The sequence below is a fragment of the Pagrus pagrus genome (assembly GCF_965226575.1).
Source record: "Pagrus pagrus genome assembly, chromosome: 6".
Taxonomy (NCBI): domain Eukaryota; kingdom Metazoa; phylum Chordata; class Actinopteri; order Spariformes; family Sparidae; genus Pagrus; species Pagrus pagrus.
In genome coordinates, this window is record NC_140190.1 from 13,198,495 (window position 1) to 13,216,587 (window position 18,093).

The window sequence follows — 18,093 nt, forward strand, 5'->3', positions numbered from 1 at the left end:
GCTAACTTCAGTAGATATCTCTGCAACACAATACAGCATAATTGACATTTGACATAACGTCAACACTGTTGTTTCTTCACATTCTGTTGATGATATTATTTTATCATCTGCACTTCAACCAGCTACAGTAAATCTACTATCTAATACATACATACATCTAATACATCTAATACTAATATTTCAATCATGTAATATAACACAGAGAGGGGCCATTTTTTCTGATAATAGGCTTAATTACTCAAGTAAAAGTATGAACACAGAGCTTTTACTTGTAAATGGGTATTTTTATCGTGTGGTTTTGCTGGTATGCCAAAGATCTTAATACTTCCTATGTCACTGCTCCTGTTCTGCAGGATTAGCTACTTGATACAACAGATTTAGGTGATAAGATTGATGCCAGCTGGTTTGGGAATTATTCTAAATAGGAGGTTTTTCGCTCTGCATGCTTTTTTCCTCATCATCATGTTCATATGGCTATCAAATGTAAGTGTTTAACTGTAAATGGACTGCACTTGACCTCCATGTGTACCTCTACAAAGTTGAGGAAGCTTGTGATGCACCTTGTGTTAGTCCAACTCTGGAGAAGCTAGCTGTTAGCGAGCGTGGCTAATCCATGGGTTGGCACGGGCCCAGTGCGTGGCCATGTGTTCCTGCAGAGAGCAGCATTCCCCCAGGAGCTGCTGTCAGCACAAACTCAGGAAACAGTTATACTGTTCATATTTTTACAAGCTGCCTCTATGTGCAGCTAAAGTGAATCATAAGCTAATCACTGCCAGCTGCCCCCGGCCCTGCTCTCGCTGGTCTCTAGCTTGCTGGCTACTCAGGCTCGAGGTATGAGGGGAATCTTTCATATGCAGCATTAATCTCTCTCCTGATATTCATCTTCACTGACCATCCTGCTTTTTCCAGCCAGCCCACCCACTCCTGTCCCACTGCAGTGAGAGAGTGGTTTGACCGGTGACCCGTTGATTCCTGAAGGTAGAGTCGGGGGGGGATTTTAAGGTGAGGCTATCAGATTGATGGACTCAATATAAGAAATATTAGGAAGGTTGAGGAGGTTGGGGAGAGTGTGGACAGATAGCTAAAATACCCTTGTGTGCTGTCTACTATAGCATGTGACCTCAGCTGCTTGAAGATGGTGTCAGGAGGAGATGTTAATACGGAACATTTTTACAGTGATGAGCTAGAAGTTTTATGAGACCTCACTCTTTGCTCGGTGACTTTGACTTGAGTGGCTCAGTGACTTTTTCTGTGAGTAATAAGGGCAAGTTGATGTCATTTGTGGGAATGGAATTTGTTTATGACTAAACTCTGATCTCAGTAATGCTTCAACAGAAAGATGAAAAGGACTTCCAACCTGAACTGGACCCTGAAGTCCAGACAGGATGGCTTGTATTCAGGCATGTGTGCTTGCACATCAACTACAACTATGATCCAGAAACACTACTCCCAAGTTGATGTACTCTTGTTGTGTTAAAGAGAAGCTGCCCTTGGACTCCTGCCTCCTTGTACTGAGGCATGATGGGAGAGAAAGAAGATTCATGAGCAGTCCTGCTCTGCTCCTCGTTCGTCTTCCTTCACCTGTAGCTAACTGTCCCACCAGGGAGCGAGGATCAGACCCTGTCCTCCACAGACCCTTCGTTCTCAACAAACACCCTCCACCTCCCCTCTCATCTCCCCCCTTTGTAGCCGAGTATTAAGCCCCTCTGATGGATGACAGGGGCTGCTTTGGCGCAGACTGGTGGGAACACTTCTGGTTCTGGTTAGCAAGCTAATGCAGTGCTTGAGAGACAGACTACAGTATCCAGGCTAAAGCTAAGCTAAAGCTAAGCCAGCCCTGCAGGCCCCAGTGTGAAGAGCACAGCCAGGGCTCGGGAGAGATAACTGCCCTAAACACACAGGATCCGTCCTTAATCACCATCCGTCTTGGAGGAATATTGACAGTAAATCATGTGAATCTTTTCTGTGCGTTAACCGTTTGTGTAGACGGGCTAATTGAAGGCTGAACATTTTACAACCGAGCACCACAAAATGAGTGACTGACCACACGCTGCCATGAGCGACTACCTCAAAAATGTTTTTGTTTGGGCTGCGAGACTGACACTCATTTTCTGGATCATTTGTACAATGATAATGGCTGGAAGACAGACAGTGTCGAGTTACGAGCCGTGAACGTCCCCCTTCAGAGCAGGAACTCTTAATGTAGCTCTGTGCCGTCTCCGCCGCCGCTCTAATTCAATTAGCCCGTGTCAATCACTGCTGAGGTATCAAACCACCTCGCACCAATATTTGCAGAGGGGCTCTAATATCAATACGCAGGTGAAGGCGGGAGACTCTCCCCTCCGCAATTATATAACCGCATATGGCTGAAGCAGTGAATGACAACATTTACCACCCATCTCTCTGTGAGCACAGGCCGCCATGGTGGAACAGCCATCGCTATGAGAGAGAGACTCACACGCGCATGCACTCGCGCCACGCCGATCACTAAATGTATTTTAACTGGCATATTTTAATATTAGCTTCAGAAAAATGACACTGGTATATACAAAGTCAAAAGAGTCTAAATGGCATATTTGAGCCAGAGTCAACACATTTAGCTATGAGGTCAGCGGCTGCCACACTAGAGGCAGGTTAGTTTGATAATTTTGTCAAAATGTTTAATGTCCTGCTAAACCGTTTGGGAAAAACAAGTGCGGCCCCGATATTGACTTTGGCAGCAGTCTGTATACTCAGGGCTTTAAACATGTAAATCAAATGCTCCATCTTCAGGCAAATGTGAGTAGACATTTCATGCCCGGCGAGGTGCACTGTAGGACTCTGCCACAAACTCGCTTTTTGACTCCTCAACCCCACCCTCCGTCCACACGGTGATGAACAGATAGGGGACTACAGTGTGCGTGTGTGTGTGTGTGCGCGTGCGCACTTATGAGCGTTTTTGGGTCAAGCATCTTGATTTGATGAAATCTGCAAATTTGGAAATTGCCGCAATTTTAATGCCGCTTTGTCATCACGTCAGAAGAATGTAGGAGCTTAAGGTGGGAAATACATACATGAACACAGGAGATTACTTATATGGCATGATGGACTCTTACGTTACATGTGTAAGCACCGCCAACCACACACACACACACACACATACACAATGTTCAGATGTTCCTCATCAAGCACCCAAAGGAACGAGCCCACATCTCACATCCAATATGTCACCCTGCCAGTGTAACCGCTCTTACAGCATCCCCTACTCAGGTCCTTTCACTTTCCATTTCTCTCCTCGAGCTGGTAATTGTGCACGCCGGCGCGAGAGAGAGGCACTGAAACCGCAAGGTAATTTCAACAGCGTTCTCCTCCTGCTTTCAAGGCTTGAAACAACACATCACCTTCCAGATGCTTCCAGGGCGACCTGACGTTTCTGAGCGGCGCTCGGACGTTTACATCCAGGCGCTTTCGCCGCGCCGGCCCGCTGCACTGTTTGTGCTGGACGTCTGCTGTGCCTCACACCCCAATCACATGCAATCATGTGTGTTTCCTGGATTACTATATGTAAACTCCTCTCACTCACACACACTCCCACACACGGAGACGCACACGAGTACAAATACATGCACGGCCCTGAGAGCAAGAAAGCCATCAAACCTCATTCTGTCATAGGCCTGTGCTGTGTATACTCTCATAAAAGTGTATATACACACACAGACACCCAAAGAGCAGACCACAGAGTTAAAAGAAAGCATGTTTACGTAACACGATCACTTTTGTTACACAGGGCTTATGATGGCTGATTCCATCCACTCTTTCTCAATGTTATTAAACTGTAAAAGACTGTTTTCTTTCTCTACCTCCCTGGTTTTCGGCACATTGTTTAGTACAGTACACACTGTGCCTCCTGACGACACTCGGCCTCTGCAACTCTGCTCCGCTGGCTCTCTGGGGAAATCATCAGCACTAATAGGAAACATGCTGTGCCCCTCACACGCACACACACACACACACACGAAAAACAACACAGATGCATGAAATGCGTTGTTCGTTCCTGCTGAAGTGTCCTTGAGCAAGACAGCTGCTCTTCAACAGGTTTCTTTGTGGTTACTTTCTGGTATCTATTGACAGAGGCAGCTTTCTGAAAAATGTGTTTCTGTCAATTAATGTTTTCTTTATTTTAGTTTTATTTTATTTTAATTTAAAACAGGACTGAAAAGAAAACTCGTTTACGCCTTTGCCAAAGATGTCACATGTAACAATAGGCTACTGGCACACTTACTAAATAACACTGAATTGTCTTCAGTTTGACAGTCTTCTCTTTAAAAGTATGCCCAGTTGTACTTTACATAATTATCTGGCAGATGCATCTTCTTTGAATAATCTAATGCAGTTCATTGTTTGTATCTGTCATACGCTATGATGGTCTGTAAATCATGAATGCGAACAGATTTGCACAACGTGAATGTTTGGTAATGTTTTCTGTTTTCACAGAGAATTTGAGGATAAAACACCTCACAACGTAAATACCAAGCGATGATCCTATCACGCTGCTCTGACAGTTTACCCTCATTAAAGTGTGAATCATGTCCGGCCAAGCGGTTTGGTCATCGTGCTGATGCTGTCGTATCCAGTGGAGATATGGGACCTTACGAACACTGATCCCAGTGCCAGAAATAGAGCCGGTGACGTGTCACGTTGACCCCGTGGTGACCAGCACGGCCCCACTTCCCACCAGGGATGTCTTAGTGGTTGTGGACTTGAGTTTGTTTCCAGAGAGACGGCCAAATAGGTTTGTCAGCAGGACCGAGAGGCTTAAGCTAACATGATCTAAGTGGGTTCGCCCTGCGGTTCTGCCTTGATAAATAGATGAAAAACAATGGAAACACAGTGTGAGGATCATAATACTATCAGTGTGATTAAAGGAGGGAGAAAGTTCATCTGACCTGCGTGGGTTTGTAGTTATGGGGATGCTTACATGTTAATGTGTAAAAATGGTAAATATGTTGTCATCGGCAATGATTTCGGTTTTGTTTAGATGTTGCTCTTGTTCATCTCAATCCAATTTTCATGACTTTAGTGAGAAAAGTTTGTCCTAACATGACTTTACCTCACGTATTTGAGTTCACTGAGAAGAAGTTTTGGTCATTTGACAGGATTGTGACAAATACCTACATGAATTTTCCTCTCATTAATCAGGAAAATGTACACTTTTACCAGATTTAATGTTTATATTTCCCACCCTTCTGGCACATTTATGATTTCGCCTCCCTCCACAGTGACCCTGAGTGTCAGAGTGAGTATGACACATCGCCACAGCTGAATACATCCATGTGACACATCCACGGAGGACTCACCCGTCTCTTGGGCCATCCATGGCAGCCAGTGGGGACAGGTGGTGAGGGCTGCCGAGGTCCCGGTCCAGTCGGTGTTGTCGGGAGGGGAGGTCAGTGGCGGAGGTGGAGGGGGTGGGGTTTGGGGTCGGGGAGAGGAGCTCCACGGAGGCGCTGTGATGGGGGGTGCTGGAGCCAGTGTACAGGCCTGAAAGACAAACAAAGCTAATTTGTTAAACGTGCCAAATAAACTCAAGGGCCCTGCGCTCCATTTTTCCTTTGAACAAATTAAAAGCCATTTCATGGCAACGGGATTTTATTTTGACAACCTTCATCCAATCAGAGAGCTTTATGAACTGAAATTCTGTGTTTGAGCTGTTTGTGATTTAGGGTACATTGTTTGTGCTGCCACAGGGATTGGCCTTGTTTGTCCTTTTTAGCTGTTTGTTCTTAATACACAATAATAAACTAAAACGTTACACATGTTCGAACAGTGACTTTAAACAGTAGGACATTTAAAAGGGGGAAAAAGTTAATGGATAACCTCTGTTTTGTGTGTGTGTGTGTGTGTGTGTGTGTGTGTGTGTGTGTGTGTGTGTGTGTGTGTGTGTGTGTGTTTGTGCATGCTGACACTCGTGGTCATGGTTATGTGAGCACGTGAACGCGTATATGTGATGTACTTCTGCATGTGCTGCATTCACGCTGCACTGAATAAGTCATTTTTTAAAACTTCTTGGAAAAAAGAAGGGAATAGTATAATTTCCTGACTCGTAAACGTCCAATATATCTTTCACTTTTCAATCATCGAGTATTTCTAAATCATATTTGATTAACATTTTGATGACACAGTGGTCTGCTGGGGGGTTTCATTCTCTACCGGAGCCAGCTGCATGTAGCCAACTTTTGTTTGATTGTTGCAATCTGTGGACTCAGAATACACTTCAAACCAGGGCTGCAACTTATAATCATTGTTTATGTATTAAAAGGTGATTTTTCAGTGGAAAATTCTCATCACAAGTTCACAACTTCCCAAGATGATGTCGTAAAATGTCCTCATTGTCTGACCAGTAGTCCAAAACCCAAAGGTACTCATTTTGCTGTCATATAAAACTGAAAATCAGTAAATATCTTTTCATTCAGAAGCTGGAAACAGCTAGTGTTCAGCCATATTTGCTGGACTACATTTCTCCAGGAAATCCCTGTTAATTTGTCACCACATTGCGCATATGTCTGCCAGTCTTGGGAGCCGCACTTGGACATATCAGTCAACAAATCTGCTGTACTAAATCTGACCTTTCCATCAGTTCCCTTGACAAGCTTCCACCATTTTAATGCGAAAATGTTGCTCCAGGGAGAGACTTGTGGCAAATCATAGTGAATTCTAAATATTCAGTCAAGAACTAGACATTGTAGACAGTGAATCTTAGTAAGAAGTTATACTTGATCTCCACTTGTTCTCCCAACACAATAAATCTGCTCTCGCCATCTTCCCCTCCGTTTATCGGCTGATTTCTTTCCCAGCATCCACGAGGACTGTCTGGGGCAGTTAACCAGCGACGAGCAGAGGAGACAGGAGGAGATGAAAGGAAGAGAAAAGATCGGTGCTCCTGGTTTTGCCGTTTGCAGGTCCAGCTGTTCTCAAGTGGAAGCATGCCGAGGCCTGATCTGACAGCACTCTGAAATGGTTACAAGCTTGATTCATTACCCCCAAATCATCAATCACAGACCTTAAATGTTTTCCCCTTTAGCCCCAACATCTGCTACCAGACCGGCAAAACAGTCGACAAATAATGGCTGTGATTGCCTCAATTTCGTCGCTAGTTCCTTGTGGAGGGAGAGAGAGGGGGGGACCTGGTGGCACTCTTTAAGGGTTAGTGGAGGATTATGTTGTGGACATGTTGTGGATTGGCTCTGGTCAAGTTCAGGAAGAAAGCTCTGTGCGAAAGGGAGATGTAGGGTATATCAGCCATTCAGCAAAACAGCAGGAGCATGTAAAACGATGATGAGTCCTTCCTCTGGTTAATCAGAGAACACCCTAATTATGCTCTATAAAACAGAGAGGGGCTTCTCGTAAGTCTCGCTGCAGCCATGTGAATAAGTGCAGACTTATAACAGGCGAACAGGAAAACAAGTCGAGCTCTGACTGGAAGCATGACTCATTTTCTGCTCCACAAGTGTTAATGATGGGATGGCTGCCCACTTTGCCCCACCTCTTCCATGCATCCTATTGGCTCGGGAACAAAGTGGAATTCATGTAAATGGAGACCCTGCATGCCAACCTGCAACATCTTTGCTGGCCTCGAATAACACCGCATCTCCAAATGACTTGGCATTGGCTCACGAGAGAGCTCCTTTGGGCTTTAAGACATTTAAAACAAGAGAGCAAGAAAACGTCCACTCAGAAACAGAGGGAGGCAAAGGGGGAGAAGCCAAGACTCTGAGGCCTGGTTCCACATTCAAAGACAAGTTGAGCGTTCACAGTCGTCAACGGTGCGCTGGAGTTCCAGCAACAACAACAGAAAGCGATGGGGAGTCTGGATGGGGTACAGGCGGAAAACAAGGACAGATGTGTCCATAAACTGAGGAAGCTGCGGGGCAACTCTCTTGTCTTTAAGATTGTTATAATGATTCATTTATATCTCTCTTGTTCCCGATGCAAAGTTGTGTTGACATTTGGCGATGGTCAAATTCATCAATTAGGAAAATGGAAGTTTAAAGGCCACATGTGATGAATAAAACTTTCTGTTTGTTACTGTTGGTAATGGTTTTTGCAGTCTTTGCAAGACAAGATGACAGTTTAACATGATATGGTTATGAGGTAAAAACCAAACAAACAAAAGTGCAAGGTCGTAACACTTCCTTCTAAACTTAAGTTGTCCAAGTGCAGTCCAACAGCTAAAATGTTGATATAAAATGTGTATAAGCAATTAAAGACAAATTATGGTGGTGTAATTTGCTTATGTTTGACCAAAGGCGCCATATGTTTGATTTTTACTGCCTGAAAGCACAACATTACCATAATACATCTGCAGGAATGTCGACATGGCTGTTGATTACCACCATTGACTTGGTGATTGCTTTGCCAGGTGTTGGGATTTCTGGCGGTCAGACCTCACTTGCTGGCCCGTTCTTCTGTTTTGGAACAAATACTCCCTGGCCATCAATATTTTGAGACACGGCCAGACTCTTGCATTCACTTTGGGAATTGCTCAACCACAGAGAATGATGCTACTACCGGTGTCACATGACATGTTGTATTGCATGTGTGAGGTATTACTCATTAAAATGTGTTTATTTTAAGAATCTATGCCGCAGTTGACTTACGTTCTAGTATGTTTTATGAAGATTTGAAATGAGGAAGGTGTCGTGAGAAACTTGTCAGTTAGATTTGTGGTGTTCAAAATATTAAAAATGTATACACGGAAGCCGTTAGAGGCAAGTAAGTAAAATAACCCAATGTCCAATTTTTTAATTTGATCTAAATGGTTTTCCCGTCTGTGTGACACAGATTGAACATTTTCTCACGTTTAAACTTTTTCCACAGATAAAATCAAAGTAATTTAGAAAAAAGATCCCAGGAAAAACCTTTTTTGCCTCCTGCTTGACAGATCAGATGAAAACAATATTTAAGAAACTTAGAAAGATTATCCCAAGCTAAACCTTTTTCCTTACCCATTCTTAAGTCATGAACACAGGAGAGACAGTCAGACTTATAAAAAAATAATTTTATGCGTCTCTCTTGCCTCTCAGGGCTTCCGTATATATCAGATACAAAATTATACAAATGTATTAAAGGGTAACTCCACCAAATGTACACATTAAGTGTGTTAACAGGTCTTGGGGAGTACTACTGCATATGTGAACAAAGTAGTATAAAGCCTTTTGTGGCTTCAGAGGAAGATGCATGTAATCTGATGAAATGCCTCCAGTGATGTCACTAAGTGGCTAAATTACATTGTGGGTAATGTAGGCGACAGATTTTGTAATAATGTAGGTAAGCATGTGTGAAATAAAAAGAGCAATATCAAAACCTACATTACCCAGAATGCAACTTCGTCACTGAGTGCATCTCTGGAGGTGATTTATCAGATTATATGCAGCTTACTCTGGAGCCACACAAGGTTTATATGTCTTTTTTCACATATGTAGTAGTACTCTCCACTTTAATGTGTAAAAATTGTGGAGTTACCCTTTAAAGGTAAACATATGAGAGTAACTTCAAACCAGCTCAATATGACCAGTATTAAGTTATGGCCAGCAAAAGGAATATAAGCTTGGTGTGCCTTTGGAAAAGGAGAGCAGGAGAGTTTCCAAAATCTGAGACAAAAATATGACTTGGGGACACATTATTTTTCCAGGAAAAGTCTGTTTCTTAACTATTCCCAAGGTTAAAAGGAGGCAGGTAATTAGACGTCAGAGAGTTGGATGTGGAGACTAAAGTGTTTTTCTTGGAAATGTCAGAAAATAACACTTTCAAGAAATTGTATGTAAGTGCTACAACAAATACTATGATATAAGGTCCCTCTGAGTTGCATCATACTTAATCTCTGTAATTTCTCTGAAGGAATTATAACAAATACTTTACAAAAAAAACCCAACAACATAATATCATGTAAAACAAGCTATGATGAGGGACTGGGGGATAAAAGCACCACTGACACAAGACCAATGGCTACCAGATGGCTTCAGTGGTAGTCATTGGTCTTGTGTCAGTTCATTATAAATGATTCATGTATTCCCCAAATGATTTGTTTTTCTGTTGTTATTAAAAGTTGCAAATCTATCTCTAACAATGGTTTAAGTGGAAAAATAACACATGGGAAGTACACTGAAAGAGAGAGCAGAGTTCTGAGTTGTTGTTGTTGTTGTTGCTGACAGAAGTATTCGATTACTCAGTGGGAAGAGATTACATTATCAGGGTGTTACATGACAGAGCAGCAGCCTGTGTGCACCTGTGAAGATGTCTTGGCCCAGTCCAGGTGAGCGTCCATCTTTGCCGTTGTAGAGGTGCTGCGAGGAGCTGGAGCTCTGGAGGTGCTGCATGGACAGACAGTCACTCAGGACGTCCTGCTCCAGGTGAGGACAGGGCCGGAGCTGTCATGTAAGAATAAACAGAAACATGTTTACAAGAAATTATGTTGAGTCATTTCAAGAGAACTCCATCTGGTTTGCAAGATTACACAACCCGAGAACAAAGCACAGCTTCAGTTGTGTCTATTTGTAGGTCTGACTCTATACAGGGTGTGTTTTGTTTTCTCTTTTTGTAATAATGTGATTTTAATGTTGATTCGAAACAGTTACTCAGCAAATGAGAATACACTCTCAGTCAGGGGGAACCGGAGAGAAGATCATACACTACTTTTTGAGTCATTTGTTGGCCTTGGACAATGTGGTAAGTGATCATGATACCAACTCAGAGCCAATGTGAGATTGCTTCTGTTTCTCTCCCTGCCAACAGTAATGGGGGCAACTGAAGACACACTTAAGCTGGAGAGTCGATCACACGGCATGCAGAAGAAACATAAACCTGAGACAACTTGTATCAGTTGGAGAAATGGGACATCTGCCGTGTGGATCAGCGGAACAGCTGACCTCTGTCTTATATATCAGGGGATTTCTATGTAATAAAACATTATAGTTGTTGAGGTACAACCACGTCTTTCCTTTTACAGGAGAGACAAGATTTACCTTTGAAAAATCTGTAAATGCAACAAAAGGACTGAAACAGGACTATAGCTGACTATCAGAAGAAGTTAGTAAGAAAGACACTTTAAACAAATACAGCATGTTGTGCCAGAATAAAGACGCTGACAAGAAGGGGAGTAATCAACTCAAGGACTCCAATATCAGATGATGCTTTGTGGACAAACAATCAAGTGGACATGATCTGGTACAATAGATCTACTACTCATCCATATTATACTTATCTTTTGTGCCATAGACCTTCATCGTTTTCCACAAACTAATAAAACACATCAAAGATCCACAATGTTGCACTGAGTGACATGTTCCTTAATTATGATAAATGAAAATGCAATTACGCTAAACTAATCGACACTGTTATTTAAAATGTACCCAGTTTACATCATCATTTAACATTCTAACATCAAGTGTGGTACCAGATCTCAACCATGTTCAATTACCTACTGTATTCTTCAACTTAAAGGGTTCATCTGTAATATAGTAGCAAGCTAATTTTAGCTTTGTCAGTGCTATAGCCTGGCAGTTACTATAGCACTATAGTTATGTTAGTAACTAGTCTCAGTTTGAGCTTAAAGGTCCAGTGCGAAAGATTTACCGTAATAGGCTACTGTAGAAACATGGCAGACTTTGTGGAAGAGGACCTGCTCTAAATGTAGATACAAAAGGCTCAGTCTACGGTAATGAAAACACAAAGATTCTCTGTTTCAGGTGATTATACACTAAAGAAAACATAATTATGAATATTATAATACATTTCTAACCATTTACCGTCCTAAATACCCCTAAATCTCAACACTGGGCCTTTAAGAACAGCTGTTGCAACTGTTTCTGTCATCTTTTGAATTCACCATATGTGCCTTCAGTTCAGACATGTAAACTGTTTGTTAATCAAATTTGTATTTTTGTCATCATGCTGGGATATTAACTATCTTCAATAAGACATATTTATCAGCAGAGTGTATAATAATAAGAGGCGATGACTTTACGATGCCAAGAGGCATAAAAACCTGGCAGTGTTGCCTTGAGTCATGTGGACCAACACGAGTCAAGTGTATGTTTAAAAGACAGATGACAGGTTCGATTTTGTTCACCAGGTTTTTTCTCCATCATCATTTTAACCGTATCAATCTGCCCATCTGTCTCCTCATGTCTGCCTGTCCGTCCATCCATCCACAAATCCATCCTTTGTTATTCCACGAAAATCAATTCCACGTTTTGATTTTGTGGTTGGACTGTGGTTGGAAACATTCTTCAGCATTATAACAAAAAACTACTTTACCCCCTGATTATTCCCACAGAGTTCATCGACAGCAAAGAGCCAAGTGGACAGATAACAATTATATCATTTTACGTGTCCATGAGTTATATCTTTTAAGACATATCTGGCCAGCTAACTTTTCAGCGTGGTTTTGCTCAACAGTTTTACAGCTGGCAGCATCCACGTTATGATTTCACACTCAGATACCGTGTGTCAGTAAATGTGTGTGCGCATGTGCTCCTGCAGAACATTCATCACATGTAATTGGGGTTCTGTTTTCCCCACAGCGACACTCCTAGTAGATTTTCTCTGGGCTGCTCCAAGAGTGGAGTAAGAGCGTTTGTTTGACATTTGTCCATAACATCTGGCCACTGGGGTATTCTGCAGTACAGCTTATTAACAATGCTACAAGCACACATGTGTTTCCCTTTACGACGCTAAGCAAAAGAACACATCATCCAGCCTGCCACTATCCAGCCCCTTCCACAACAATGAGCCCATTCTCTCTTATTTACCCGCTTCCAGTCCGGGAAAGAACAGGCTTTTTGACCATGAACATGATGAAATGTGGTCAAACCTGATCTATTGTGGGGGGAAACGATTCTCAAAGATACCATTCTACCACCCAGGCCTCACAAACCCCTCAATTAAAGCAACTAGATGGATCTGTGGATAATGCACATCAGGACATGAGAGATTACATACAGAGGTCTGTTTGTAAAATCTGTAGCTCTACCGTAAAGTCCTGCTGGAAGAAAAAGGTCCACAGTCGTTCTTCGTCATGTAATCTACATGATATGCAGGCAAAGGCAACATATGTATGTGCAGTATTTATGTCCACTATGATTTGTTTTGACTGCAAAATGAATAAACACACAAAAAAATCAAAATCAAAATAAAATGTGATGGATGAAATTCCTTTTTAAATCGATAGTCAAATTAATTTACAGCCAGCTTTAAGTTGGAGACACTTCATTTATCTTCCAGTTGCTCTTATTGAATGATGAAATGCGTTAAAGAAGTCAATCAAAGAAAAATACAATGATCTATATTTTTTGTTGCCTTTTTGTTTATATTTTGGAGCAGTGTGTTTTTGACAATTTCGGTTTTATTTCTTGTGTGGGCTGTTGTTTTAATTTGTATTTCTTGACGTTGAAGTGTAAATAAAGACCGCATGAGGACTATCAACTACTCTGGGGAAGCTAACGCGGTACCATTAAAGAATAAAGACTGAATGCCAAAAACAAGGAACTTACAATCTTAGAAGGTGTCTTACCTTTCTACGCACCTGTTGTTCTTTGGCCGAGTGGATCTTGACATGTTTGCGTAGGGAGCTGGGATCTGTGTAGCGCTTGGTGCAGCCAGGGATCTGACATGCATATGGTTTCTACAAAGACAGAGAGAGAAATTTCACATCAGTTTAAAGTGTGAAATACATTTAAATCCACTTTATTGTGAGGAAAGAGATACAGGAAATGAAGGTGTGAGTAAGAAAAAGTAAAACGCATTAAGTTTGAAATCTGTTGTAGTAAAGGCAAAGTTAAAGTCCTACCTTTCAGCTGAGGAGGACAGAATTGGAAGGAAGAAGAAGAGGGAAAAAAGCATGAAAAAGAAAAAAGAAAAGATCCATTATAAAATATTTCAAAACCAAATTGTCTCCCTGTAGATATCTTAAAATTCAGGCAGGAAAGCCCCCCAAATTTTATATATTGGATATTGTGAAAAAATCAAGAGTTACATGTCATTAAATCTGTCTAGTGGTTCTCTGTACCATCAGTCTGTACGTCAGTGTGTACGCTGACAGACTGGTTTTAAGGAGGCGGATTAGAGTAGCAGACATGACATCTGTAAAACAACTGCAAAGTCATGGAGTTTCCTCATCATTTCACATTCTTCTCATTAACCAAGCAAATATAGCATGTAGCTAGCTGATTGAGGGATTTTTCCCCTCACGGCAATTTTTCTTTCATCCTCAGGAATATAAGTTGGCCATTAAAGTGTAAGGGGATACGCGTCTTTATTAGCTCTGCCTCCATGCCTCAACCTCCTCTGTAAATAAGCCATTGTTATTGCAAGGCGCTTACAGTGCCACTCATCTTCGCCATGTTTGTTTTGCCAAGCAACGTACCCCAATACAGCGCAGAACCTTGAGCGAAAAAGAAAATCAAGCACAACTTCTGTGTAGAATAAATATCATTAAAGCTTGAAAATGATTTTCCTCAAAGTGTTTTTGGCAGGGCCGGCGGCTGGGCAGGCACAGTGAACGCCTTAGCAGGGTGTTAATGTGAAGCCGTAAGCATCGGGGTCCCAGATTAGCTGTATCATTTGTCCTACTGTGGAAAGAGTGGGTGGTGGAAGAAAACTCTTAACCGATAGAATAACACAAGTCTGCATTCAGGACTCTACTTAAGTAAAAGTTATGAATGATTTACTATTTCGTGAACCAAAAGCATTGGTGGCTATCCAATATGAGAACACAGGGGGAGAATATTCTGGAAATATAAATATATATATATTTTAAAATAAACTTAAAATGAATCTCTTTCAATTAAGTTTGGCAGAAAGTGGTGAATTTGAGTTCACTGATAAAAAAAAATCTCACCCTCTGCCACTACAGCCTTTGTTCTACCCATTTTATTCTCTCTGGCCGTCTCATTGCTTGTGCTTATACCCTGAATCCAACTCTCTGACATGAGGTAGAGTGAAGGAAAACAAAAAGTAAGGAGGACTTTCCACCATGTCAAAGAAGAAGAGACAAACTGAGAGTTAATATTTTTAATCAGTTTGATTAAAAAACTCTCTCTCTGTTTCCACATGTAAGAAAAAATAGTTCTGGTTTAATGGCTTTGTACCCTTTAAGATTAGAGGACACTCCTTTGATATTTTCCCTATCATTAATCGGGATAGTTGCATTATATACTGGACATGTTTGTTTTCTTTTAGGTTAAGCAATTGAACAAAATGGCCTTTGGACAATGGACAAAAAGAGGGTGAACACATTTAAAATAGTTCTGAGAAACAAATTTAGTTCCATATTTGTATGAATCTTGTAAATGATCTTAATTGAGTTGAAGAGTTGTTTGGAGAGTTTTGTTCTCTTGCAGAAATGTAAATATGGGACCTAATCAAGTGTCCGATGAGTTGTATGTTATTCAGATTGTAAAGTAAACTTCTGAGACAAATATTTGATTTTGTCTTTACTGAATATAACTCAAGGGATGCAGAGCATTTACCATCAACATTAACTGAATAGGGGATTTATATAAACACAGTCTTCACTAACTGAATAAATTCAGATTACAAAATCAGTATATCCCAATACTATCCTTGATTTCTATGATTAAATCTTGTTGCTATATCGAGTAATAGTCTCAAACATAGAGATACTAACAAGAGGGGTTTGTATTGATATCGTTGACAAGAGTAGAAATTACTGAAGTACATAATTCGAGGAAAACAACTTGTTTACTCCCTGGCTGTGTTGGCGTGCGGATGGTGATAAAGTGAGGTATTGGTTGGGTTACTGAGACATGACGAGTGGCAGCGATGGCTGACTCAACATTTCCTTCTCTCTCCACAGGTCAGAGAAACAGGCGAAGCTCTGTCTGAGCTCGCAGCTCCAATCCAAGTCTGCTACGGCCCAAGCTGCGACTCGGCTAATGGAACTGATCGTTTAATGATCTGTGGCGTGTCACTGCCAGCGTACAGCGAGCGAGAATGCCACACTGCTCACTGAGTGACAGCAAATTAAAGTCTAACACTGTCAAGATGTGAAAAATAAGCATTGAGACTTGGACGGCAGCTCAGGTTTTTAATGTGGGTGTTAAAGCGATGGAGGGATACAGTATGAGCATACACACCCACACATAAACTGACTGGCATTCACAATTAAATTTGTAATTTAGCGTACAATCTAATCCCTGAATGGATTTTGTAGAAATCTAATTGCAGCTTGTACCTGACACATGCTCACATTTATTATCTATAATTTCAGGCAGCCATCCTTTCTGCAACACAGTGACCACCCAGACTATTTTAACTGTTGGCTCGACACAGGTTAACCATTAATCTGCTCTGGAGACACTTTGGGAGGTAAGACAGAGCAGAGACTTGGTTTCTGACCGTGTCCAGGTGAGTGCGCTGATGCTTGGCGCGGTCGCTTGAGTTGCTGAAAGCTTTCTGGCAGCCGGGGTGCTGGCACAGGTACGGTTTCTCTCCTGTGTGGCTCCTCAGGTGGATCTTCAGGTTCTCCAGACGGGAAAACGCTTTGTTACAGCCCTCGAACTGTGGAGGAAGGAAGACAACACACACACACACACACACACACACACACACACAACAACAACACAGGAATGCATGCACACACCGACACACGCACAAAGACAACCACACTCAGGCAGGTATGCACGGGACCACACAAGGAAATAAACATGTGCCCACACACACACATATACATGGAGAAGCACACCAACCCACACACACACACACACACACACACATACACACACAGAAAAAAGAAATCAATCTTTGTAAAGCTGGTAAATTCTGGTACAATGTGGGCTCTGTATATGTGTGCGTGTGTGACTCAGAAAGAAGCTGTCCCACTCTTTTCCTCAGTCCCTTGATCACTCGCACAGCTGGAGGAGTTCACTCTACACCACATATTCACCGGCTATGGAAAAGTGAGAGACGCTTAAGAACATGGGTGGTATAATCGCAAGCATTTTTTCCATGGCTCTTGAATTACGCGGCCAATCCGAGAACCTTTGTTGAAAACCACGTGCACTTGAAAGACAGCGGCAAGCGTGACAGTACACCTGCCTCAAGGCTGCCGCTGCATCTAAATTGCACGGGAAACTGGAGTGTGCCGTACAGCGGCGGTTAATGGGCTGTAATGCATAGCTTGAGATAAGTGTTCTGCTGTGTATAGTGCATTAGACTGACAAGTGACAGTGACTGTAAACAAGCTCATATCCGACCCAGCTTGGCCCATTTGATCCAAACCACTCAGCCAATGAACACCACAGATTTGTTAACACGTGAATGATTCATGAAGCGTCTCGCATGTCCACTGCTGCTCTTAGGCAGAAAACATGGCTGATTGGTCGATGAGGCGGTCAATGTCAAGACCCCCTACAGGGGCTGCTGTGTAAAGAGTCACATAGCGTATGGGAAGCATAGCTCGATGTTAGTAATATCTCAATTATATATTCAACAGCACCTTGACATCAATATACCTAAACTTAACAGTCACAGGGTACAAAAGTGAGGAGCTCATGTTGGCATCCTTCGCCTGTGAGCCTATGAGGACTTCAGATGCATGGCTTGTACAACTGCATTAAAAAGAGAGAGGCAGAGGACAGCTGGACACGCGAAGGTGAAGACAAAGGAGTACAGAGAGGTGGAAAAGAGTATAAACTCAGGAACTAAACGTCCCTTTTGTGCATTTCTATTTGCATTTGACGGGCTGTGTTTCTCCAAGAGTTGAGGGGGTTTCAGCTTTTTGCGCCTTCATTTTTTTTTTTTCAGAACCCCCTGCGGCCAGCGCTGCCGCAGCCAAAATGGACTACCCTCATTAAAATGAATGGGAAGATAAGTGTATATTTCCAAGAAACAATAAAGTTTGTAAATTTGAACAATAAATATATTATCTTTGTACGTTTTTCAAATAAATATAGGTTGAAAAGGAATGGCAAAACAATGCTTTCTGTTTATATTTAACTTTACATGAAATCCTAACTTTATTGAATTGAGGGTTGTATTTTTTTTTTATAAATATAGTGAGAAAGATAAGATAATAAGATTCAAGAAATGTTTATT

General features: G+C 41.9%; 1 protein-coding gene across 6 annotated transcripts in view; it reads right to left on the reverse strand.

Annotated features, from left to right (window-relative positions):
- Window positions 1-18,093, reverse strand: part of glis1b (GLIS family zinc finger 1b) — an 81,903-nt gene that overhangs the window by 6,759 nt on the left and 57,051 nt on the right. For 5 of the 6 annotated variants that reach the window (XM_084354077.1, XM_084354076.1, XM_084354079.1 and 2 more), the window contains 4 exons: window positions 16,396-16,557; window positions 13,550-13,660; window positions 10,265-10,406; window positions 5,337-5,520 (listed from right to left, as the gene is read on the reverse strand). In XM_084354077.1, the coding sequence (XP_084210203.1) occupies window positions 5,337-5,520; window positions 10,265-10,406; window positions 13,550-13,660; window positions 16,396-16,557 (599 nt within the window). The remainder of the gene's footprint in view (window positions 1-5,336; window positions 5,521-10,264; window positions 10,407-13,549; window positions 13,661-16,395; window positions 16,558-18,093) is intronic. The other variant, XM_084354080.1, reaches the window with a different exon arrangement.